The sequence below is a fragment of the Camellia sinensis genome, chromosome 2 (assembly GCF_055761805.1).
Source record: "Camellia sinensis isolate YWXY chromosome 2, ASM5576180v1, whole genome shotgun sequence".
Classification (NCBI taxonomy): Eukaryota; Viridiplantae; Streptophyta; class Magnoliopsida; order Ericales; family Theaceae; genus Camellia; species Camellia sinensis.
The window spans coordinates 16,529,845-16,556,566 of NC_138962.1; the positions used below are offsets into that span (position 1 = coordinate 16,529,845).

General features: G+C 34.2%; 1 protein-coding gene and 1 long non-coding RNA gene across 3 annotated transcripts; both read right to left on the minus strand.

Annotated features, from left to right (window-relative positions):
* Positions 1-8,241: 8,241 nt before the first annotated feature.
* Positions 8,242-11,721, minus strand: LOC145810565 (uncharacterized). Its single transcript, XM_082907538.1, has 4 exons — positions 11,716-11,721; positions 11,222-11,327; positions 11,076-11,111; positions 8,242-8,865 (listed from the first exon to the last, which is right to left on the minus strand). Exons 1-4 carry the CDS (start codon positions 11,719-11,721, stop codon positions 8,318-8,320), a joined length of 696 nt encoding a protein of 231 aa, XP_082763664.1. The 3' UTR covers positions 8,242-8,317.
* Positions 11,722-11,874: 153 nt separating this feature from the next.
* Positions 11,875-14,928, minus strand: LOC114290371 (uncharacterized). Of its 2 annotated transcripts, none has more exons than XR_014360627.1 (5): positions 14,481-14,928; positions 14,222-14,306; positions 13,985-14,092; positions 13,133-13,203; positions 11,875-12,317 (listed from the first exon to the last, which is right to left on the minus strand). It is a non-coding gene; the product is annotated as an uncharacterized LOC114290371 (long non-coding RNA). The 2 variants fall into 2 exon arrangements; XR_003638982.2 differs by having other exon boundaries at positions 12,182-12,317; positions 14,727-14,928.
* Between the last annotated feature and the right edge of the window lie 11,794 nt (positions 14,929-26,722).

A 26,722-nucleotide genomic window follows, 5' to 3' on the forward strand; every position in this document is an offset into this window, starting at 1 on the left:
TATAAAAAAAATTATGGCGACTAAATTATTAGTCGACGAATGGTATTCTTTGGCTACTAAAATAATTTTAGTCGCCAATACTTTTCCCGACAATTAGTCAACGACCAATTGGGTAACTAAATAATTTAATTGGGAATTACATTCGTCGACTAAAAATGATTTTTAACGATTAAAAATTTAGTTTTCAAATGTGTAATTTCTTATGGTGTGTAACTAGTTTGAAGATAATTCATAGTGTCAAGATAATTCTAAATGATAATTTTTATACCCATGCTTCATAGTGTGAAGATAATTCTTAATGATAATTTTTATATTTTTTTGCAAAGTATATATTATTTAAAATTTATTATCATAATTTTGCGGTGTTGGTGTAAGAGGCGGTACCGTTTGTCTAATCCATTTGAATCCAATTATAATTGAGTTTGAGTTTGTAGGATAAAAGTCGTTTAAATTATGACAAAATTCTCACATAAAATTACATAATTATTTAATGCTAATTGAATTTGTAAATATTTATACACAAGCATCAACATACATCATTATAACCTCACAATTGCTACAATCATCACTAATATTGTTGCAACCATCATCACCGTCACTGTCATTGTCAGCACCACCACCACCACCATTATGAAGCCACCATTGTTATTACCACCACCTTTATTATCCTTGTCATCGTTATCATAAAACATACCATCATTTCAAGTAGTGAAATTTCATTATCTTTAATTAGTGAAATTTAACCTTAATACTTAGGTGAAATTATTAAAAAAGTGAAATTTCTACTAAAGAAATAAAAATTACAAAATTAAAGGCAAAGATGAACTAGCGAGTAAATGGAAAACTTATGAGTTAAAGAGAGATGTCATCATTGGATTCGTTGGAAAACAAGTGATTGTCACTATCATTTAAATTAGCTAACGATAATTTAATTTTCTTAATTAATTTGTTGTCTAATTAATCGTATAATGTGTGTAATTACCAAAATTTTATGTTAATTTGAAATTTCCTCTCAAAATTTAGGACCCTCCTAGTTTTGCCCCCAATCCCTCCTACGTTTCTCATGTCTCTTTCTCGTTCTCTCTCTCACACGACTACTTCTCATTCTTCCTCCCTCATGGACGATTTGTTGCTCCCATTCCACCGTTGTACCGCCCAAAATCCAAAGTCGACACTGCCGATTCACGAACTTAGAGTATTTCATTGTGACCAGGTAAGTTGATTTCTGTTTCTTTCTCTAAATCTTATTCTTTGCCCTAATTTCTCACAAATCGACTCCCTCTCTTAGCAATCTCTACCTCACACACCTTCACCGCCCTATAATCACTACGGCACCATGCCACCGTTGGCACCGTCTCTCTGAATACAGCGAAACCCCCTCCGTCGCCACAATGCCTACATTCGCACGACCCATCGCTACCACCAGCCAATCCTACCGGTAAGCCCGCTTTCCATTGCTTTTGTTGTACCTTTTCATCATTTCTTGCTTCCTGCCATCATGCCCTAATATCTTCCTCTCTCTCTCTTAGCCACCATATTTCGTTCTAGGCATATGTTAATTTCCAGATTTGATAATTCGAAGAGTATTTTGTGTTGGTACTTCATATTTATGTTTCTTTGATCAATTGCAAATATATGTTTCTGTGTTCGCCTTGCTCACTTTCTCCCTCCTCTCTTTTCTACTTACCGAGCTCCCTTTGGACTTATCGATCCACTACAAAAAAATACACTTTTAGCGACCACTTTGTCTCTCTCTCTCTCGCTTATCACTCTGTCTCTCTCTCTATCTCTGTCTCTTTTCTTTATCTGTCTCTCACTCATCTCTCTCTCTCACCACACATCTCCTCTACCACCTTCACCACCACTGCAAATGTCATTCCACTACCACCATTACTACCACTGTTACCACTTGACCTCTACGACTACCATTACTACCACCATCACCACCACTCCATTACCACCGCCACCACTACTGCCACTACTACTACTATTACCTCTCCTCCACCACCGCTACTCCATCTCATCTACCGCTACCACAACTTCACCACTAATCTCCGTCATTACCTCTTATCCACCACATCTCCTCTACCACCTTCATGGGTTGCAATTTTTTTTTTCCATTGACCACAAAAAAATTAACTTTATTTTAACAGAAAATATTTTTCATTAAAATATTACCTTTACTTCTGCCAAATAAAAAAAATAATTTTTTTTCAGTAAAATAAAAATAAAACAAATAAATTTTCAACCTTAGTAACCTAAAAAAAAAATTAAAATTAAAAAAAAAATTAACAAAAAAAAAAATTCTTTCTTTTTCCCGCCCCCCCCGGTTTCTGACGATCTCAAATCCTCAATCCCTAACCTAACACTCCCTCTCACTCTCCTCTCTCTTTTATCTCTTCCGTCTCCTACGCCGTCACTTCTGGTGCCGCCACCGGCGACCACCACTGCCACCGCCACACCTCCTCCCTCACCGCCCTCTCTCTCTTCTCCTATTCTCTTCACTGGTCGTCTACTTCATCTTCTCCACTCTCGTCGTCGGATCTAAAACCCTAACCCTACCTTCGATCTTCTCCAATCCCTCCACAAGCCATATGTTCAAATCCAGACCCTACACTCCCCTCAACTGTTTCAAAACCTTTGTCTACAAAGGACTATCGTCGAACTCGTCAGAACGGCGATCTCGAACGGGCTGATTGCGATGAGAAAGACCAGGCGGCGAGGCACATTAACGTGTCAGAAACAAAATTAGAAGTTGGACAGTTCATCTTTGGCCTAATTTTTCTCTCCATTTCTGCTCAAATGTAAGTATGATATAGTCGTCCTCAATGTGGGTTTCTTGGGTTACTGGTACTAGTCTTAACTGTGCACTTTATGTGTTTGTTTAATTGACTGAATAGTGTGTTTGTTGGAATTACAAAATAAATTTGTCATGTAGTGGTTTAAATGTATTATAATATATATTTAGCAAGAAATGCCTGCTTAAAATTAATTATCCAATGCATTGCATGAGTTCAACACTAGTTTTTAAGACTCTGCAAATTGTTTTGTTGATAAAATCTTTTGGTGTGTTCCATATAGATTTGTGATCAAATTAGGGGAAAACGAACATCTTTACACGTTTGTTTTGCATTTCTTAGTCGACCACCATGTGCAGCCGCACAATAATATTTGAGCATAGTCGAAGATACTATAACCTCTCCATATGCAGCAGCATAGTAATTTTCAGCATAGTACAATGAATTTGAGAAGCATATACTACAGGCCACATTATCTGCGGACCTACCTTCGTAAAAAAAACCTTGTTTATTTTAATTGTTGTTAAAATTATTATAATTTTATTTGGTAAGGTGATTGTTTTGTTGGAAAGAACATGCCTATGAGTTCTGCTCACATGGAACCCAACTTGCCTTTTTCTCCAGTTTTTGAGACCTACGGGATTTCATACTAATTATGTCAGACAAAGAATGCTCCAAGCTTTTGCAATATGAATACGAAAAGAAAAAAAAAAAAGTCATTTGCATGGAACTTAAAAACTTTAGGAAAGTAATAAATAATAATCATAGAAAACACGAACATAGAAAAAAAAAACTTGGGTTTTGGTTAAAGGCAAGAAAGGCTTTTGGAACATGTTATCGAATTTAACTTGAATTGAATTGGATGCACATGGCTGATATTAGATAATGATATGCCTAACATTTCCACCCCAGTAATTACAAGGCCCCCTTTTCGCTCCTCCTCTCTATTCCTTTTGTAATTTTCATTATCTATATAATTTTGAGTTCAAAATGGAATAGTTTTTTAACATCATTTGGTCATAATCGTTCCCATCTGCTAGCCATTCAGATATTAATTTCAATTTCTTCATTCGTGTATGAACAATTTCTTCAAGTACTTGTAGTTGTGAATATGCATGACACATAAACCTCAAACAATTTAAAGTTATGTGATTTACATTCACCCACAAATTCACAGTTTTCTGACTACTGTTACTTTTAATGAAATTCCCCACAATTACTTCTACATCTATGGACCATTAGTAACAACTTTTCCCTAGGGATCGTTTGATGCTACCATCTTATCTATATCCATAAAACTAAATCATCTTAGTTACCCTGGTGTCCTTTGATTTAAGTTTTTTTCCATCTAATTTAACTTGCACAATTTTTGGGAAGATTGCAAATAAGGAGTATTGACATTTTTGCTAGTTTATATTATACAAAAGTGAGGTTTTAACAATAAAGGTTGAGCTCTAAAGCGTTAACTAAATTTCTTAATTTTTTGGGCTAATTGAATTGGGGAATAAATGTTTGTAGACCTGGATAGCCTTCTACCACAGATAGAGAGAAAGAAATGACTAATTTTTCATGAAAAAAAGAGGAAACATGTGGATATTATTATTAAAGTAGTTATGGAAGATGTTAGAGCCAGAATGAGTTCATATAGAATGTAAAGAATGGTATTTGAAAACTGGCAAACTTGTATTCTTTTGAATGCAATATATTTATGACCCATATATACTGAAACATTAATTAGCTACTTATGTGTACTAATGATGCAGCCAAATTCTTGACGAGGAGAATGATTTTTCTACTATCTTGATTTGGGAGCCATGGGATTGTGAATTCTTGAAAGATTTCCTAATTCATTGGTTGCTGAATTGCTGAATTAAGCTAATTTGAGTGTACGTCCTGTTTACTTGATGTTATCATATCAGGCTTGGTTTTGAAAAACTCCTGAGCTTCTGGGGATGTCTGTAACATTTTATTTTCTTTTTTTTGTCAATTTTAAATTTGCATAATAATAGTAGTAATGTGTATTAAATATAAAACATAAAATATGTGCACCATTTATCATTTTTTGAAATCATGTGTTTTTTTGTTCAGCAACATTGAAGAGGTTATTACAAAATTCGCTCAACTAACACCACAAGAAAGGACAAAAAGGTCAGTACAGATATGCTTTAAATCTATGGGGATGAAGAGTTGTTTTTCTTTTCTTTTCTTTTTTTTTTTTTGGTTAAATTTGAATTGCATTTGTCACAATGTCACTGAATAATTTTTATTTGAATGACCAGGAAGTTGGAGAGCCTTGAAGTAAGATTAATACTGCCCGTTCTCTAGTACACCAATTCATTCTTTCTTTCTCTGCTTTCATTAAATATGAAACGATAAACATATCATATTCATTCAAGCCTTTTGGTGTTCTATTTGAGAATATAGGCACTAAAGAAAACCTTTAAGAAGTTGGACCATGATGTAAATATATAAGACTTTTTGGGTTCAAGGTTTGTGTTTATTTTGATGAATCTTTTAAATCTTAAAGGATTAACCCTCGTGAAAGAACTAAGGTTTTTTTTTTTTTCTTCCTCCTTTCACGGGACTCAATGAATTGAGGTTAACCCTTTGTCACTGTTGTCACCGTAATGTTTTGAATTTGAGTTCTTATGCATTGGTAGAATCCCAGTGAACTTCTTTTTTGACATATTTTATTGAAATTGTTATGGATAGGAATTATCCAACCAATTGAGGATGATGCGAGCTCAACTTACAGAAGCAAACAATAGACTGAGGTGCAACTTTGAAGCTCATATTTGTTAAAGAATTACCTTCCCTCCCCCTCCCTCCTTTTCTTTTTGGTCTTGTGAATCATAAAATTGGCATGATATAGTTATGCCCCGAAAAGCCTAATCAATTAAATTTTGCAATATAATTTTGTCTACATTGTTTTGTTCTAGGTTAAGATAAACTTAATACAATGTTTATAGATGTGGAGGCTTTGAACAATCGCCATTCTGTCTTTTACTTTTTTGTAGTCGGTAAATTAGTTCAAGTCAGTGATTTCCCCATTGTGGTATAACAGTTGCGGCTTTGTTTTGTTTTATTTTAGTCACATTTCATATAGTCCGTTTCACGGTTTGTACATGTGCATAATTGTTTCTCACATTTTGTATCTGTGTGCCTTTACACTCTTACCAAAAAATTTATATAAATTGATTTATGTGTGTGACGTTTGTGTTTATATTTTTTGTAATCACTGGATATTTCATGGATTGCTTACTACTCCAAATTATTTCATGGATTGCGTTTATATTTCTTAAAATATATGATTTGGCAGAAATTTAAAGATTGACTAAGAAAGAATAAACAACTTTAGAGTTGTTCATAATTGCTTTATGTTTTGTCTACAAAATCTACTTAGATTTAATGTTTAGTGGTGTTTTTTGTTTACATGTATTTCTTTAGTGTTCAAAAACTTGAAAACAAGTCACGATTCTATGGTAGAGACAACAATTTCTAGGGTTATTAAGAATTGATGAGATAGGAGAGTGTAATGAGGGAAGAGTGCAAAAAGAATGCTACTGATCTCTATTAATGAACTCATGATGAGTAGTTTTAGTTACTGAATGCTAAAGAATTGCAAGTACATAAGTTTATCAATTAATGTTTCATTATCTTTCCACCTACACTCTATGGGCAAACAAACAGACCTTGAATTTTAAATTTGTTTCAGTTTTTTTATTGAAGGACTTGGGCATTTTTGCAGTATTGTGCAACCAAAATTCAAATTATTGTCATGGTTTATCAAAAGAGATTACTTGAAATTGTACAACAGTGTGAAACAAAAGCTGAAATATCTATTGACTAGCAAATTTGTTGTAGTGAGGGGTGAGGGGAGGGGAGAAGGGGGAGGGGAAGGATTGTTTGGGTGACTTTTTTTGTCTCTTCATATGATTGTTTGTCCACAAATAGAACAGAGGCCAGAAATCAAGTACAAGAAATAAACTACTTCCTTACGTTCTATTCATATTAAGAATTTCAGACATTTATGGAAGAAAATGATTCTTTATTTCCCTTTCGCTTTTGAAATTTTTGCCTGAAGTCTATGTGATTGTGAGTTAGACAGTTTGACAATTCGACAACAAAAATAAGAGCAGTCCAAAAACAAAGCTGGAAACTGACAGCAAGCATATTTTGTTATTTGATTAAAAAGAGGTCAATTAATGGTGTTTGATTACAATTCTAGATTCTAGATTATTTGATTTTCTCAACTTTTTTAACCCAAAAAAAATTGAGATTACTTAACTTACAATTGAATTTTTTTTCAACTTAAGAATGTGCTTGATTCTTTTAAACATGAGCAGAATAAATTTGAAATTTCAATTTAGAAGCTAAATAGTATAATGATAGTAAAAAGAAATGAGAAAAAGAGACATTACCTTTTTTTTTTTTCTTTTTCTTTTTCTCGTTATGTTTTCTTCTACTCATTCTTCAATCATTGTTTCACTTAGATCTCTACTGTTTTTTTTTTCTTTTTTTTTGTCTTCATAAATGTAGGTTTGAAGTGATGTGGTAAGAGTTGCGGGCTTAGATAGTTGAGAACTATCGTATTGTGTGGCTCACAGGTAGAATTTTGTTCCTCTTCTCTTTCCTTCAATTATTTTTCTTCTTCATCGTCGCTTCTTTTTATCACCTTTACATTTACAGTTTTTTGTGCAAAATAGATCACTTCTTATTTTTAATCTCTATAGCAAAGGTTAGCAGCCAAGTGTGAAATCTAGCTTGTTTTATACGACTTTTATAAGGTCTGTTATGATTTATGGTACATAGTGTTGCGTGGTTAACATAGTAAAAAAATGCATATGCATCTAAATGCATCAAGTCGGTAACAGTAAATGCTGCAATTGATTGCTCATTGACTCAAGTCATGGAAAAAGTGTTACTTTTTCTTTTTGCAAATCCACATCATTCTATAGATCCAATTGGCACATAATGATGAGTGTGTTTGAACTTAACTCCCAGGCACATACTAAATCATTACCTACTAAATATGCCGGGTGTTTAGTCTGCTGTACTTATTCAGGATTGAAAACTAAGTAGCAGATTGAAGGTGAATAGATAGATTCAAACAGAAGTAAATTATATTGAAAACAAGACATGAGAGATCAATTAACTAACAATTGATATACCTTTGGAACAATACTCTTTTGCTTTGTCACTATCTGAACCTGCTGAACCGTGCCTCCAGCACCGGTGTTTGGTCTCTGACTCGTAACATTCTCTTTACCATTTCCAAGTCTATTATATTTGTTGACTCCCACTTTGTCATTTGCTTTTGTAGCACTAGTCATAGAATCTTGTGCATTGACTCTATGTAGCCTCGTGGCTTTAGAATGCACAACTTTGTTAACGTGAAAATTTTATGCATAATTCAGCTAACTAACCATGATTCTAGACTAAATATGCCAAGTGTTTAGTCTGTTGAACTTATTCAGGATTGAAAACTAAGTAGCAGATTGAAGGTGAATAGATGGATTTCAAACAGAAGTAAATATGCCAAGTTTGGTGTCATTAATCAAAATGTTGTAGCTTCTCACCTTTGATTTTGTAGTTTCTAGGTGGGCTGACTTTGCGGCAGCAATGATTATACTTCCACATCCAGATTTAAAAGTCAAATCCCGAGTCTTAGCAGTAGATTCCTTGGACATATTTGACTTTCTTACTTTGTTGCAATTTGCTTGAGGCGCTCTCATGGCATTTTGATTATTATCAGGTGTTACATCTTTGTTCAGTGATGCACGAAGTGTCGTGTTCTTAACATTATAACCAGGGTGTGAAGAGGAGCCCACACCGGATTTTCCCGAGAAAGATTTACGCCCTTCAAATTTTCTCCCACCAACTACTTCAACCCTCAATGCTTGTCTTGTAACACAACTTTTTCTAAGAGTAACCACCTTTAGAGATGACAAAAGCCCACTCGTGCGACTAACTGTTTGACTAGATACATTCAACAACTTCTGATGTTGTTGCTCACCACTTTCAGATGTAACTGTGCTTGCTGATTTGCTCTCAACTTCCTTAATTACTGCAGGACTCGAATTGAAGTTATTTGTAACACATTCGACATTGGACATTAATAACAGTGAATGAAATGAAAATTATAGGCAGATAGATCACTATATCTAGCTAAGCATATAGCGACAACGACCATGAAAAGCTTCATACACAGAATCACACAAAAAAAGTCAAAATAAATTTTATATATATACATACAATTTATCGTAGATGTATATGTACGTAAAAATGAAGAAAAGTCTTTTAAGTGATGTCATTTAAACCATAGTGATGTCACGGCCACATCCGTACGGTGGATTGGGGGCTGATTTGCATTTTCGCCCCCTTAACGCCATTTTTCGGTTAAGTTTAATGCGTTTTTGGCTCTAACTCCCAAATTGCGTGTGCTAATTACATTCCGTCTATTGTTACATGTTCTATTTGTGACAGGGAAGGTGGCCGTGACATCTGTATGGTGGTTCGGGGGCTGTTTTGCATTTTTGCCCTATTAACGCTATTTTTCAATTAAATTTAAGGCGTTTTCGGCTCTAACTCCCAACCTACACATGCTAATTACATTCTGTCTGTTGTCACAGGTCCTATTCATCACAGGGAATGTGGCCGTGACATCGGTACTGTGGTTCGGGGGCTGTTTCGCATTTTCGCCCCCTTATCGCCCTTTTTTAGTTAAGTTTAATGCGTTTTCGGTTGTAACTCCCAAATTACGTGTGCTAATGACATTCCGTCTATTGTGACAGGTCCTATTTGTCACGACGAAGGTGGCCGTGACATTCGTACGGTGGTTCGGGGGCTATTTCCCATTTTTGCCCCCTTATCGTCCTTTTTCGGGTAAGTTTAAGGTACGCTAATTAAGGTGTTTTGCCACAGGTCTTGTGTGTTTTTTTTTTTTTAGTTTAAGGATGCTAACTACCCATCTCTTCACCAACCTCATCATTGACCTAAGACTATCACACTCGCATAAATTTACTTAATTCTACATCTAGAATCTGACTTGAGACTGGTTTGCCCCTGGAAAGTCCTTTTTCTACTAAGTTTAGGGCGTATTCGGCTCTAATTGCCAACTTACGGGTCCGAATTACATTCCCTCAGTTGTCACAAGTCCTATTTTTCATGGGGAAGCTATCCGTGAGAGCCACACGGTAGTTCGGGGGCTGTTTTGAATTTTCGCCCCCGGAAAGCCCTTTTTCGACTAAGTTTAGGGCGTATTCGACTCTAACTCCCAACCTACAGGTCCGAATTACATTCCGTCAGTTGTCACAAGTCCTATTTGTCATGAGGAAACTGTCCGTGAGAACCACACGGTGGTTCGGGGGTTGTTTTGAATTTTTTCTCCCAATAGCCCTATTTCCACTAAGTTTAGGCCGTATTAGGCTATAACTATGGTAAAGCCATAAACATTCCTAGTGGGCTGATTGAGTGCCAAATGAGAAGTTAATGCATGTGAAATCTGATTCAGAATTTTTGAAAGAAAATTTTCATTCTCCAAGTTAAGGGAGCTCCTAGTTGGTAGTGAAAGCTATAGAGGAATAGCACCACATAAACATAAACAGACAGCTAAATGATTTCTTATCAGAAAGTTGGCTAACATAAAGTAAAAAGTGATTTTAGTTCGAATAAGAATCTTAAAGGAATTATAAAAATAACCAAAACTGACCCAAAAATGCTAAAGAAAGTTGTCAAAGTAAATAGATAAGTTTGAGTAAAAATGAACAAATGCACGTGCACACAGATTCTTTGACCTTATATTTATCTAAGGTTCATATGTTTCTTAAAATTTACAACAATTTTTTGCATATGATGGTTCAACTAGTTAACCCACCAGTCAAAACAATGACTAATGGGACTTGTTCCTTAATGGTTAATGTCAGGCCAAGTTTAAAAATTATTATTATTATTATTAATTTTTTTTAATGTCAGCAATACTCCATATTTTCAGATTTATTATTATTATTAATTTTGTTTAAAAAGGTCTAAAATCATATGAAATTATAGTAAATAATGATGAAGCTATTCTTCTTTGATTAATGTTGTATGTCAAAAGTGATCCTTAATAGAAACCTGTTGGAAATTCCACTAGAAATTTGTAAATAAAGTACACTGCAACAGAGCCAAACAATGACGCAATAAGAAAAAATAACCAATTTATAATCCACACAAAAAGAAAAAATAACCAAGTGATAATCCACCCAAAAGAGCCAAACCATGAGGCAACAGAATTACCTGAAATTGATTGACGATTTGATCCAGTTTGAATTCCTGATAACAAAATCGTGATACTTTACATCACAAAAGATATAGAAACAAAGAACGATGGATACAGGGAAAAGAAATTCAAAACACATAGTTTCAAAGATATGATAGCCAACCTGCTCCCGAAGAGCCTCTCAGATAAGACACAAGATTTTTTCTTGATGATTCAACTGCCGTTAGTTGTTCAATACAGTCTCTCAATATACTATGCTGCCCTTTAAGCTACTCCACAATGCCAAAGCCATTGAGTTTTCCTGCTCAAATGAACATAATAATAATAATAAAAAAAAATAGTTGAGAGAGAGAGATGCTACAGGATATAGCAACCAATGTATCATAAGTGAGATGCTAAACAAGAGAGAGAGAGAGAGATAAGAATAATACTGAACTGGCCCAAAAACCCTAGCCTCCTGCCACATTGCTACATTTTTCAACATAGCTTCAAGCAACAAATTAATAGTATTGTAAACTCAAGAATTCAATCTATACCAAATGACCAAAACCATGTTCCCATTCCCCAAGTATATCGTTTAGGCACCAAACAAGTGAGGACATTTAATAAGGTTCTATAGCTGCAGTTTTTATACCACTATTCTTTATATATTCTTACCTCCATTCCAACCGTCGCTATAGTTGTTAGATTCACACAGATTTATCACTTCCCTCAACTCTCACCCTTGACTTACATCACATTGAAACTCTCTTAGCCTCTCTAGTGACATCCTTGGTGTTGTCACCTTACCTTCACTCTCTAAAATGCTTAAAATACTTTCAATGTATATAGCCATATAATTTACTATAATCGTTTCTTATTTACATCCATCATTAAGATTCAATTTACATATCAGGATTTTAAATTTTGGTTATGGTTACTCGTGAATATATCAACTGATACTATTATTTAAATTCATGCAATTACATACACTACTCTTTTTTCTGTACACCACAATGTATATAATTGGGGGCTCAAACATCTATATTTTACTGGATTTTGATTCTTGAATCAAGATCACTGGTGAGGAAACCAGAGAGATGAACGCTTTGAGGGCCCGCAACTGAGAATGTTACTTCATCATTACTATTTAACTCCAAATTCAACTTGCATGAGCACTTGTTCCCTACCATTAGTGAACACAAGAACACTGCACACTTATCTTTTGGAGCACCTTTAAGTATGCTTCTCCTTGTAGATGAACCAAGGCCTAGTGTTGCCTGTTTGATCACATCAATCAAAACCAAATTTCAATAGATTGGTTTATTATTGTGAAAATTAGTGTTAAATTGTTTAGTGTAACTTTTACTTATAGTTTATCAAATATTAAATAATTTAAATAAGTTAAAAAAATTGATTATCTGAAAATTAGTGAAGGGATACTTTGACTTATATTTTTTTATTATAAACTGTTAACTTATAATAAACTACACCAAATAGACCCAATTAAACAGAGAAACCTTCTCGTTAGGTAAAGTTTTAGTTTTCTGTTTATGTTTTCATTTTGTTTGTAAATTATAAACAAAAAACTTAATTAGTATACTGTTTTTGCTTTTAAAAAAAATGAAACTGATGCTCAAATTTTCAAAAAATTTTGAAAGAAAAAAAAGTGTTCTACTTGTTTTCAAAATTAGTTTTCACTCTTTTCTCCCTCCATCCTTCCCTTACCACCACCTCTCTGAGTCAAAACGTACACAAAAGAGGCCAATTGAGCTAACTCACTTCTTGATCAAAAAAAAAAAAAAAAAGATAACTCAATTGATTATCTATTTTATTAACTATAACATCTAAGTTTTAAACTATTGGTTTTTTTTTTAGATAGTAAAACATTGATTTTTTTTTTTATAGGCCTTGTTTTTATATCAAAATTGGGTGTCTTTTACAAAACAAGAGATAAAATTGTAACATATATATACATAAATTTTTTTAAAATTAAATAAAACCTTGAGAAATTTGGGATCTAAAACCAGAGTTTTGTTGACTATATATGGTTGAATCCAGGAAAGAGGCGTTAGTTTGAGAAAGGAAACTAAACCTGAGATATGTGAAGCTTTACTCCCGGATCAAGTTGGCAAGTGTATGGTGAGCCAGGTTTGACTTCAATCCCTGTAAAATAAAACAAAATAAAATAAGAAAATGATATTAAAGATCATTTTCTAAACCCACTTTCTAGATGTGTAAGTAAGATAATTAGTTAATAATTAAAGAAGACATGAGAGACAGAGAGATTTGTCTTAAATATTCTAATAGACTGCCACATCATTAAGTTTGAAAAGTAAGTCTAATTTTTTTGACCTGAGTAACATTACCCAATAAAATAATATTGACTTGTAAATGAAAAAAATATATATCAAAAAGGTTTCAAGAGCTGTGTAGAATTAGTTGAAGTGCATAAATGTATGGTGCAGGCGTTAGGTTTGTTGGATCAATAAGACTACAATTATTAATGTTATGTTTGGATTATGATTTTTGATAAAAGTTTGGAATGAAAAGGCAAGCAAAATGGAGTAAAACATCAACTTATGTTTCAGTTGCAGTCAGGACAACCATCTACCCTGCATCTTTATCCAAGTATCAGCCAATTCTAATGTATATTTCCCAAATATGTACCATTATAAGCAGGGTGCACTTCATAAATAATCAGGTACAGTAATTCAAGTAAAAGCAGTGCCTCAAAACAATCATCTCAAGTACATGGCAACACCTCTATATATTGCATCACTAATCTATACACCATATTGCACAAATCCAAAAACTTAGCTTGTGAAAACATTAAATATCTTATCCAGTGATTCTCCCCAATAAAATAAACAAATAATACTAATAGTAACAGAAACAAGACTATGTAATAACTACAAATTTTAAACAGATGAAATTAAAAACTCACAATCAAAGTGTGGAAGTCATCCAACCTTTTTTGGATTAGCTATGGACAAATTTTGTTGCAACATTGAATACTGGATATCCACAACTGCCTTTGATGGTTTTCCTTGAACTGAAACAAACCAGAAAAGTTAAAATTAGTATATGGAGACAAGTATCTTCAATAGAAAACAAGAATGAATTCAGCAAAAACAACTGTTGAAGTCCAGAAAATACATCAGTGTACAGCTAAACAACTTACTAAAATATTATAGGCAAAATTATCAAGCAAATGAGGGAAGCCATGGTCACCAACAGTGAGCATCCCATTTCATGAATCCAATGACCTATAAAATGCAACAAAAAAAATGAAATGAATTAAATTTCATAAATACATAACTAGGCATCCAAAGACCTTTAATGTTTCAATCCAAACCCTAGAAGTAGATTCAGATCATAAAATAAGAAGAAACAAAGAGAGAGGAGATCCGAGAGAGAAAGGAAGAGAACGAAAAGATTACCAGATAAAGAAATTGAGGGAGTTTGTACCGTTGGAGGTCTCTTATTCAAACGACCATGGCAATTTATAGAGCGAGAAACAGAGCGAAATCGAGAGAGGAATATCGAGAGCAAAATCGAGACAGATTTAGGAAGTAAGAGTAAAAGGAGATAGGGCAAGTTTTATACCATTTGAGGATACAGCAAGCTCGAGAGCGAGAGCGAGAACGAGAGAGAGCACGAGACTGAGAGAAAGAGCGAGATATAACCTGGTATTGCGGCAGTAGCGGTGGTGATTTGCAACGGTGGCGATTTGTGACAGTGGCGGTGGCAATGTGCGACGTCGAATGCTTCCCGGTGGTAAGCGCTTGTGGTGAGGTGAGGTTAGATTTGGTGGTGACTGAGATTGTGTGTGTAAGAGGGGGAGAGAGAGAAAGAGAGAGAGTTTTGTATTCCTAAACTGAGGAGAATACTGGGAGGGCGCCAATAGGTTTTTATTTTAACACTAAAATTTTGGCACCTTTGGCGACTAATTTCAAATTTTGTCGGCAAAAATGTAAGTAATAACGACTAAATTATTTAGTAGCCAAATCAACTCAAACGGCAACTAAAATGTTAGTCGCCAAAACTCAATATACAGCGACTAAAATTCTTTTTGTCGCTGAAAATAAACTTTTACCGACCAAAATTTTAGTCGCCAAAGGTGAAAAAATAATTTTTTATTTTCTATTCGGCGACTAAATATTTTAGCCAAAACTCAACATACGGTGACTAAAATTCTTTTTGTCGCTGAAAATAAACTTTTGGTGACCAAAATTTTAGTCGCCAAAGGTAAAAAATAATTTTTTATTTTTTATTCAGCGACTAAATTGTTTAAGTAGCCAAACTCAATATACAGCGACTAAAATTCTTTTTTGTCGCCAATTCTGGCAATTTTTAGCGACTAAATTTTTTTTTAGTTGCCAATAACCAATATACCCCTGCTAAAAAAAATTAGTAGCTAAATATTGTATTTTTACCAACTAAAAAAATTTTTAGTTCGCCAATTCTATAACTTTTGGCGACTAAATTTTTTTTAGTTGCTAATTTCGCCAAAGATGCATTTTGTTGTAGTGGAAGTTGGCCCCTACCTGAGTGAACTAGGGCAATTCTATGTCAGGTTTGGAGGAGTAATGAGCATAATCTGCAACCTAGAAACCTCTTCCTCCTCCCAAGCAAGAAGTTGTCTTCTGGAATTGAAGTTGTAGTCCCCAGAAGTGCCCCTATTTTGCACAAACATCCTTAATGATCCCCTTTATCTATAGACAACCTGAAAAGTCTAGGAAATTCATCCACTCAAAAGAAAGATTTTGGAGGTAGAATAGAAAGCTGCACAGTTTTTCTCAGAGAATGAACTGTTGGTTGAGAGAAATACATAGCTTGAAAACAAGGTTAATGAACTTGAACAATTACTGAACTCAGCTCATACTGAAAAGGAAGCCACTTCTATGCAACTGATGTATCACATGAATACTATTACTGAATTAACTGATCAACACTCGAAAGCATCTGAACTTAATTTAGAAGCTGAAGCACGGGTTTTAGAGAATGAAAGAAAGTTACATGAAACCATTTAGAAATTTAGTCAAAGAGATCTAGAAGTGAAGGACTTAGCCGCAAAGCTAAATGAACTTCAAGGAAAGATAAAAATGTATGAAGAACAAGCTCATGAAACAATTGGTGTCACAGAAAATCAAAAAGTTGAGCTTGATAGACCCTCTTTAAATTGAAGGGTCTGAAAGGCATCATTGAAGAGCTGCAAAACATGCCGCGCCAATTTGAAAAAGAGAGGGTACAGCTAGCAGAGGTGAATTCAAAGCTTACTTAGGATCTGGCTACGCATGAGTCCAAACTAAATGATCTAAACCATTTGTCCAACCAAAATTGAACCCTGCAGCCATCCCTATTTTGAATTCTTATATTGGATACAAAGAAATCATTCAGTGCAGAATTGGAGTTTGGCAAAGACAAAACATCTCCCCAAACAAGTGACATGTTTCCTGAAGCCACCAATGATGGTAGCCATCCACCTCCCTCAGTACCATATTTGCGTCTAATAATCTGTTTCCACAGTGTTCTGTCCTCCACCCCAAAACTCCACCACCATTTCATTGATGATAAACCATAATTGCTCTAAACTTTGGAGAAATGTTGCTCCTCCAAAAGTGAAGTGTTTTTGTTGGGTGGCATTAAAAGAGAGAATTGCACGAAGAGATCTATTAGCTCAAAGGAGGATCCTTCCAATGGGGGCTGATTTGTGTTGTTTATTTTTTTTTGGCGAATGTAAGGTTGAGACAGATTCTCACATTTTGCTGCATTGCCATTGATCATGGTTGGTGTGGTTGGCCATTCTCAATTGGTGTGGTCTAGGTTGACACCAAAAAGGGAGCCAAATCATTTGCTAGCATAGCACAAGGTGAGAAACCAACAAACATGGACGACCAACAAACCTCACATCAAACAACTAAATATACGCACCAACAAACCTAAAAAACACTACAACATTCAATTCAATGGACTGACATCAAACAACTAAATCTACACACCATTTGCAAATGAGATCATTGTATCCAAAATGACCCCGCATAAAAGCTTGAACAGCAGTAGCATCAAGCAAAGCAATAGCAGAGAAACATAAAAAACCTCAAGCAATCGTATGCACAATGCGTTTGAAGCAACCTGGCCAAGAGTGCTGATCCCACAAGCATATCCAGATTCCAAACAGAAACAGTGATGGTGTATTCAGAAAATCATACAGCACCCCTTCCTCCTAAACACAATCTTACCTGATTTAAATTTGAAATGAAGTTGATTATGGAATAGTACATCTCTTGTGAATTACTTTTTGCCCAAAAAACAATCATTGTTTTGACAAGTTGACATAACTCCTCCATATCAAAATGAGATGTATTAAACATACAGTCATTCCTTTGCTTCCATATGGACCAAAGTACTGTGAGTAGGATGGCTCTCTAAATTTTCTTATTAAATTTCTTCCATCTATACCCTGCCCACCATTGTAGAACTCCCTCCATTGAGTTTGGCATTGCCGATTGAACTCCCCACCACTTTAACATTGCAGACCATAAACATCGTACAGGTTTACAACTCAAGAATAAGTGACTCACATCATCAGCCTAACCATTACATAAGACACAAGTAGTTTTAGCATTAATATTTAGAACCCCAATTTTTTGAAGAAATACCTTAGTTTTTACTCTCCCTTTCCAAGCAAACTAGCTTAGAAATTGAACTTTTGGATGACTAATGTTGTTCCAGAGCAGCTTAGGAGGTAACATGATTGGGCGTTGAGAATATTCACACCATTTACAAATTGAGTCAACATTGAATTCCCCTGAGGGTTCTGCTTTCCATCTTAATTTATCTTCAACACCTTCTCTAAGACGTGTTGCATCATTCAAAATAGTAATAAGCCTTGTTAATTCCTATTGTTTTGGGTTCAGGCTAGTAAACTTGTCTTGAACCCTAGACCCCAACCACTTTAATCACCCCTTATGTCCATAATCATTGTAAGAGACTCCATTTTATCTTAAGACCGCAAGAACAATCTAGGGAACACATCTGTAAGCCTTTGATTTCCAATCCAAATATCCAACTAAAAGAGGCATCTCTTGTCATTTCCAGGTACTATTGCTGTATTTGTCACAAAAAAAATTATGAAGATTTGGGTTGATCTCAGCAATTGGCACAACATTGAGCCAAATTATGAAGAATTTAGACTTCCCACCCAAAAATCATAAAAGCTTTGATTAATCATGTCCTTTGGTCCATTGAAACGCAACCGTCATCATCGTCTTAGACCACTATAATAGCATTGAAATAATGACGTCACCTATGAATCAGTTTGACACATTTATGACTTTAGCACATACCAGTATTAGCCCTTGCCTATTATCTCATAGACGGTCACTACCTTTTTACCGTCACTCATTTTTAAAAATAATAAATTGTATTTTCATTCGTAGATATATATTGTTTCTCACTATACCCACCCTAATCACTACATTATTTGTCTTTTCTTACTTTGGTCCAATTTCTAACTTCTGAGGGAAACTTTGGAATTTTTAAAATTAACTTTCCTACCTTGATCACTTGGAGACCTTTGTTTTCGAACTTTAAAATAGATGGGTCGTGGTAGGCGGTAAATGGAAGTGTTCTGTAATGGAGGGTTGCATGTGGAGGTGGTCTGTAGCGGAGGATTTGGTACAAATTTAGGTGAACTTGACCCATGGGGCAATTTCCGTCACAGAAGTATAACATTTGTTACAATTTGGACCAAAGTGAAAAGAATCTAATCAGTGTGTTTGGTTTCAATTTTTTGAATTCAATATTTTGAAAATTGAGTTTTTTGTTTTTAGTGAATATTTTAAAAATTTTAAGCAATTTTTATACTTTTTTAGATGCACCTTACTTAGATGTATCTAAATAGTAAAACATTTGTGAAAAAATATTTTAAAAATTAATAAATATGCAAAAATATGAGAAATGTACCAACTTTTCAAAAAAAAAAAATTGGAATTTAGTGTGTTTTGTAAAGCTTTTTTTTCACAAATATTATACTTTTGAAGTGTATTTATGTTAGGTGTGCCTAAAAATTTTTACAAAAAAAATGCTTAATGTCATTGAAAACATTAAAATACAAAAAATTAAAAAGTAGAATTTTCTGAAAACTGTTTTTCGAAAACCAGAACCAAACAAGCTGAATAGTGTCGAGAACAAAGTGAGAAACTGTGAATGTGTAATTAAGCATTTTAAAAAATACAAATCATGCCCTAATCTGTGAAGAAATTATTTATGTAAGTAATATCATAATAAATTATAATTATTATTTGAAAATAGGCTAACATAATTTAATATGAAGATTTAATTATTTTATTACAGGTAAAAGAGGAAATATCATTTTCCCATCAAAGAATCACTCAAAAATTAATTTAACCTATGTTATTTTAATAATATTAATTTTTACACGTAAATTATTTGATTTTGGATTAATTTTGGATTCGTTATCAGATCGATCTAATTTTTTTTTGTGAATAAAATACACAAAGCGCATGACAAAATAAAGGATTTTGTATTGAAATGGGATCCATGATGGCCCCCAAAAGGCCCAAACAACACGGTCTGGTCCATATTGTGGATTGGAGGCAATCCATCTCCACTACAATAATCATATACTTTGTTTCCAAAAAAAAAAATAAAATTAAAACTTCCTAAAAACTCAACCAATGCTTATTTGGGAACCCAAAAACTCCCACCCAAATAGAACCCTTGGAGTTTTGAAATAACACCCTGTCCCTCACGTTTGCTGCTGCTGCCACCACCATTACTAGCCAACACCTTCATGCTGTAGAGACGTATGGTATGTTTTCTTTGATTGTTGAAATTGTGTAAGTTTATTTTAGTGCCCTGCTTTAAAATTTTTTGGTGTGTTTGGATTTTTATGTGTTCATTCAGTTTTTTGGATTTTTATATGTGTTGTTCATGTGTTTAAAACCTAATATGATGTACTTAGTTGCTTTTGATGAGTTATATATGATGAAAATACTCATGTTTTTGTTCATATTGTATATACAATACCTATTCGAATAAGAAAACTTTGAACTTGAAAATCTTTTACTATCCCTTTATTGGTCTTCTGAATAATAGGTAGGTTATAGTTTTTAATTTCTCCCTCATTGAGAAGTGAAGGGAAGCACTATTTGCATGAGTTTGTAATTTCTCTCTCAATAATGTGATGTGATTTCTTCAAACTTTTTGTTTAGTTTCCTTCAACTACCACATATGTATCTGCAAACTATTTCATTTTTTATTTTTACTATCAAAGCTAAATCATGTACTGATTTTTTTTATATAATATTTTTAGTAAAATAAATGGTAAATTATATTTGTAGTCTCTATGTTCTGCTCCTTGTGTACTTTTGGTCCAAACACTTTCATGTGACTCAATTTTGACCCTTAACTATAGATTTTGTATCAGTTTAGTCCAATTGATAACACTGTTAATGTTTTTAATAGAAAACTATTACTCAATTGGTTGTGGAAGTTGAGCAATAAAACTAGAACAACGGTTGCCAAGAGGCCAACCGCAACAAGAGGAGAAAAAAGAATGAACCTATGTGAAATCACCTTGTTGTAAGACCATTTAAAACTCACCGTGTTATACCCAATTAGGTACATTTATCTTGATATTGCTCACAAGTCCAGTTGTGTGCATTATGTGTTCACGGTTACGTAATTTACTTAGTTAGAAAAAAACAAAGAGGAAGCAGTACATGCATTTGAATTGAAAACAAATTGACAAGCTAAAGAAACCTGGTGTTAAGATTCCTATTTTAAAACTAGTTTTTGGTTAAATGCTCCTTCATTGAATGTTAGTGTGACTTTGGAATAACTCTTTTGATTGCCTGATGCATTGCCCTATCACCATCTGTTACAACAGAGATGGGTCTTTGTCCATCCATGGCCTCCATTAACGTTTCCAACACCCACGTGTATGTCTCCATTGTCTCATCAGGCAACAAAGCACATCCAAATATGATTGTCATAAAATGGTTACTCATGCCATCTAGAATCACAAATGGCTTCTTATACTGATTTGTACGATAAGTTGTATCAAATACCAATACATCACCAAATACAGCATAGTCCATCCGAGACCTACCATCTGCCTAGAAAATCTTGTCCAACCGGTTATCATTATCGATGTTGTACTTGAAAAAAAATAATGGATCTACATCTAGTTTAGCTGATAAGTATCCGAAGGCACCCTCTGCATCCCCTTTTGCAAGTTGTACTTTGCGCTCAGCTTGGAATTGGTTGTGCAAATCTCTGTGAATGAAGCCCCTAATTGATGGACCATAAAATCCATGATTTGACTCGTTCCCATACCCACATTGCGCATGGCCTTTGCTTGAGCTTGGTCTGCACTTGTTACAAACCTATGTGACCAAAGAAAAGGGATGCAATGTGGTACTGCCAAGGGATGGTTGTGTTCCCCTACAAAGTGGGTCACAACGTATTTTTTAATTGTCTTGTCATAACGCACATGAAATGTGGCACTTCAAAAAAGTCCAGTTTCTTCCCTGGGAGTTCTTACCCATTCCACACGCTGTAAGTATTTCTTTTCCCTTACACCTTTCCTTGAACAAACCATTTCCCACTCTCTACAAATTTCTTGTCTCCACAAATTTGTTTCCTACTTTTTCATATGCTAAAACCGATGACCTTAGCGTATGCATTGTAGAAAGAATAAGCATCTTCCTCTGAATTGAATTTCATTTGCAAAACATCAACCTTAGTAAGCATTCGTAAACTATCATAGGTTTGGGAAGCTAACCCTTCTTCTTTCCCATCGACAACATCATCCTTGCCATCCAAAGCAACTTGATTGCCAATTTCACTATTGACCTCTTTCTGCCTACTACTTTCAGGTACATCCATCATATCTACGTAACAAATCACATAGACAACAGATGTGCACGTAGACAGCAGATGTGTAGATTTGGCATCAGTTAAATGCAAATAATAAAAAAGTGCACTCGTAAATATCATAATATAAATTAAAATCAAACAAATCAACAAAAAAGCATACCTGCCAGTGCCCTGCTATCAATTCAAAGCAAATAAATTTAAAAACACACCAGCAAGTACCCTACTATAAATTAAAATATAAAAAAGCACACTCGCTAGTGCTCTGCTTTCAATTATCAATTCTTAAAAGAAAACGAACAAATAAGCACACCCGCTAGTGCTTTGCTGTCAATTAAACGCAAATAATAAGAAAACACACCTGCAAGTACTCTACTATTAATTAAAATGAAACAAACAAATAAAAAAGCACACCCATCAGTGTCCTGCTATAAATTAAAATCAAACAAATAAATAAACACACCCGCTAGTGCTTTGCTATCAATTCAAAGCAAATAAAATCAAAAACACACTTGCAAGTACCCTACTATAAATTAAAATATAAAAAAACACACCCGCTAGTGCTCTACTTTCCATTATCAATTATTAAAACAAAATGAACAAATAAGCACATCCGCCAGTGCTTTGCTGTCAATTATTAATTGTTAAAAGAAAATAGAAAAAAAAAAAAAACTTGTCGGTGCTCTGCTTTCAATTATCAATTGTTAAAAGAAAATAGAGAAAAGCATACCCGCCAGTGCTCTGCTATAAATTATCAATTCTTAAAAGAAAATGAACAAATAAGCACACCCACTAGTGTTTTGATATCAATTGAACGCAAATAATAAAAAAAACATACCTACAAGTACTCTACTATCAATTAAAATGAAACAAATTAACAAAAAAACACACCCGCCAGTGCCTTACTATAAATTAATATCAAACAAATAAATAAGCACACCCGCCAGTGCCCTACTATCAAATATTAATTATCAAAATCAAATGAGTGAATAAGCACACCCGACAGTGCCCTGTTATTAATTGAAAGAAAATAAATAAATAAAGCACACTCGCAAGTATCCTATTATCAATTAAAATAAACAAATAAATAAAAAGCACACCTGCCAATGCAACTGCTGGGGAGGGAGGGTGTAACGCCCTCAAAATAATAACATTAAACCCAACAAATAAGACATGCATTTACATATAAACTAACCACATTCTTTTATTCATTAGAGTTCCATTACATAAGTATTACATGTTAACATCAAAACAAAATGCCCTACGGGCTTACAGCTTTCCAAGTTAACACTTGGTTACAACAAAAGAGTTCTAACTCATACACCTTAAGCCCTTGGCTTGTATTTACATGTAATACATCAAAAGTAACACGACAACATTATGTCCGCCTCAAGCCTCCCAAGCTATGTCCTTGGAGGTGGCATGCTTCCTGCACCTGAAAATGATATTCCCATATAGGGTGAGCCACAGCCCAGTAGAAATACACTAAACCAACTATGAACAATGACTAAAATATTAGCAATTGATAGATGGCCAACACTGATACAATCACATAAATCACATATTTATGTCATACGACTTATGAATCCAAGTTTCCTTTCATTTTCCCTTTTTCAACGGATAAACATATAAGTACTACCCACATTCTCAACAGATATGTATAACAACAATATCCACATTCTCAGATAAGCAAATAAGCTATATCCACATTCTACAACAGATATGTATAACAACAATATCCACAGATAAGCATAAAAGCTATATCCCCACATCACAAAGATAAGCATATAAGCTCTATCTTCACTTCTTTAGACAAGCATATGAGCTGTATCTACGGAGTTCATCCCCTATCTTCTCCCAATACTATCCGGTTTAGAGGTACATCCCCTATCTTCCCCTAAACCGCGGAGTACATCCCCCATCTCCTCCTCTACACATAACGTATATAAACTCATTGGTTCTATATACAATCACCCAATACATACAGTTAATGTATTCTATCAACCGTCAAGTTCCATGACACATTTCATTGATTAGTTTCAGTTTGCCTAATCATCATGCATTGTCTACAACAATCACGACTATCCTCCACCGATAGCCCAAAGCAGTTATTTCTAAACAGAAAATAAATGCACAAATGGATATTCAATCAACATTTCATTTCCTCATTCTTCTCAATTAATTATCCCAATTAATTAAACAATGTAATTAGGTTAATTCCCATAATTAACATTTCAACCCTTAGGTCCCATTTTCATCGATGATTTAACATTCATTCCATTTCTCTATGCCAAACATGCATCTAGGTTTATTATGAATAAAACCCCAACTTTTGTAAAATTGCACAAAAGCCCCAAACTTTTACCAAATTACCAAACCAAGCCCAACATCTCAAAATACCAAAATTTAAAGACAAAATCCATAGAGAGGAGTAGGATATCCCTACCTCGAAGTTTAAGCCAAAAAGGAGATGAAGACTCGAAGACCAACGTGCTCCAAATCCAAACTTTTTCAGATTAAATCAAAGCTCTCAACGCCCTCTATCTTTTTAACAAAGGCTCTAGGCTAGATTCACACTCTAAGGAGATCAAATCTTAGAGAGGGTGTAAGTTTAGAGAGAGAGAGTCTCGGATTTAGGGTTTGATCAAAAAAAGAAGTGAAAAACTGAAGTTCAAAATCGCTACTGTCCGCTGATATAAAACACGCTCGCTCGAGCGAAGCCTTGGTCGCTCGAGCGACCAGACACAGAAACTCTCGCTCGAGCCAAGAAAGGCAGCTCTCAGGTCCAGAACCAGACGCAACACTCGCTCGAGCGAAGCCACCCTGGCTCGACCCACCAGACACAACTCAACTCTCGCTCGAGCGACCAACTCCTCGCTCGAGCGAAGGGCCAAAAATCTGGGCAACAACACTAGGCTCCCAAACACAACCAACCTGAAACAAACCTGCCCAACACATCCCATAACTCAATATACAAAGTAAAAAGGATGCAAACAAGATAATAAACAACTACCAACATCCACGGACACATGTCTGGATCACTGTACAACAAGGGTAAACCCGGGATCGCTATAGAGGGAGGAGGTATAGCTTCACTTCTACACTAAGATGTATAAATTGAGAACCTGTGACAAACAACAACAGAACATCAAAACAGAGTTAGCAAAGAAGACAATACTTAAGGAGATTTATGATTATGGGGCGAAAAGAAAGAATCTATGTATGAAAAATATTATTTTGCACATCTTTTCACAGTAACAAACTGCATAACCAATAACAGAGATGAAACTGTACTACCTTTGTTCAAAGTATCAATAACTATTACATAAATAGTTAAACAAATGTACCAACACCAACCGATTGACCTCTTAAAAGATAAAAAAATAAAAGATCTAGAAAGAAAGAAAGAAAAAAAAAAGAGATTATTTGATTGGATAGACTATTGGATTATTTGACAGATCATAACTTCATTAATTTCGTAGTAGTTTAGCTTTTAATTAGATGGACTATTGGATTATTTTTTTGATAACTCGGTATCCGGCCTATTCATCTATTTGACTATTGGATTTGGATTATTGTTATTCGGTAAACTTATCTTCATAGAACCATTATGCTGTGTTTGGATCATGGATTTGAGTAGAGTAAAAGAAAAAAGAAAAATGTAGGTGAAATGTGAATTAAATATGATTGCATTCCACCACTTATTCCCTTTCCCTTTCCAAATCCTTAACTAAATCCATGATCCAAACATAACATTAAGGAAATATGTTGTTTTCAGCGTCATAAAAGCAAAGCACATTTCTTTCTTTCTTTTTTTCTTCTTTGTCTTATTTAATAGTACAAGTTGAAGTTTAGATTGTATAACCATATCTGCGAAAAATTTGTATTTTAATAGCTATTTATGTCAAAAATTGTATTTCTTTCTTTCAAGTTTGTGCCAGTGCATTATTTTCCAAACAAATTTGAAAGAAAATAAAATTGTGGGTGTATTTTCCAGATTATTTGAGCCAACATCAGTCTATATATCATAGTCACATGAAGTTATACATCATACAGTAAGTAACTATAAATGGCAGCAACTATGGCTTTGGTTATAATTTTTGCTTAACATAAATGATATGTATGTAGAAAAGTGCCTACAATTTGAATGTCTGATATAAATTTAACTTCATGTGATGTGGACCACACCTTATATCAATTTGATCCAACCATTTAACATTGTAGACATTTTTCCGAGTATTTTTCCTGATTATGTAGAATTGTTGTTTACTTAAAAATCAGAACTTAGTTTAATTCCTAGTACTTTTCTCGGTCAAAGAGGAAGATGAGTTGCTTTTAACTAGGCCGACTATTTGATTCTTGTTATTGGGTTTTCTGGTCTTGATAAAGCCTTCTTGAAAAGCTGATTTTTTCATTTGAACATCATAAAAATCATACTCTAATAAAATTCAAGATCATTCATGATGACAATAATGGCAGCTAATAAAATTGTTAAATTCTAATATTTTGCAAAATAGGTTCTGAAACAGATCCTAGTCAAGGATCCAACAGCTTATAAGGAAAACTAATTTTCCAGGTAAAACATTTAAATTGCCTTCTTATGCATTTGTTATTAAAAAGCATATGTTATACAAACATCATTACTTTAAATTCCAGTATCAAAAGATTACTGCAAACAATATAATTTCATAAATGTAGGAAGCCCTTAATAAAAGTAGTGTATACAAAGAATTGGAACACTTTTGTAAATGAAGAATGGACAAGAGCCATCCTGGAC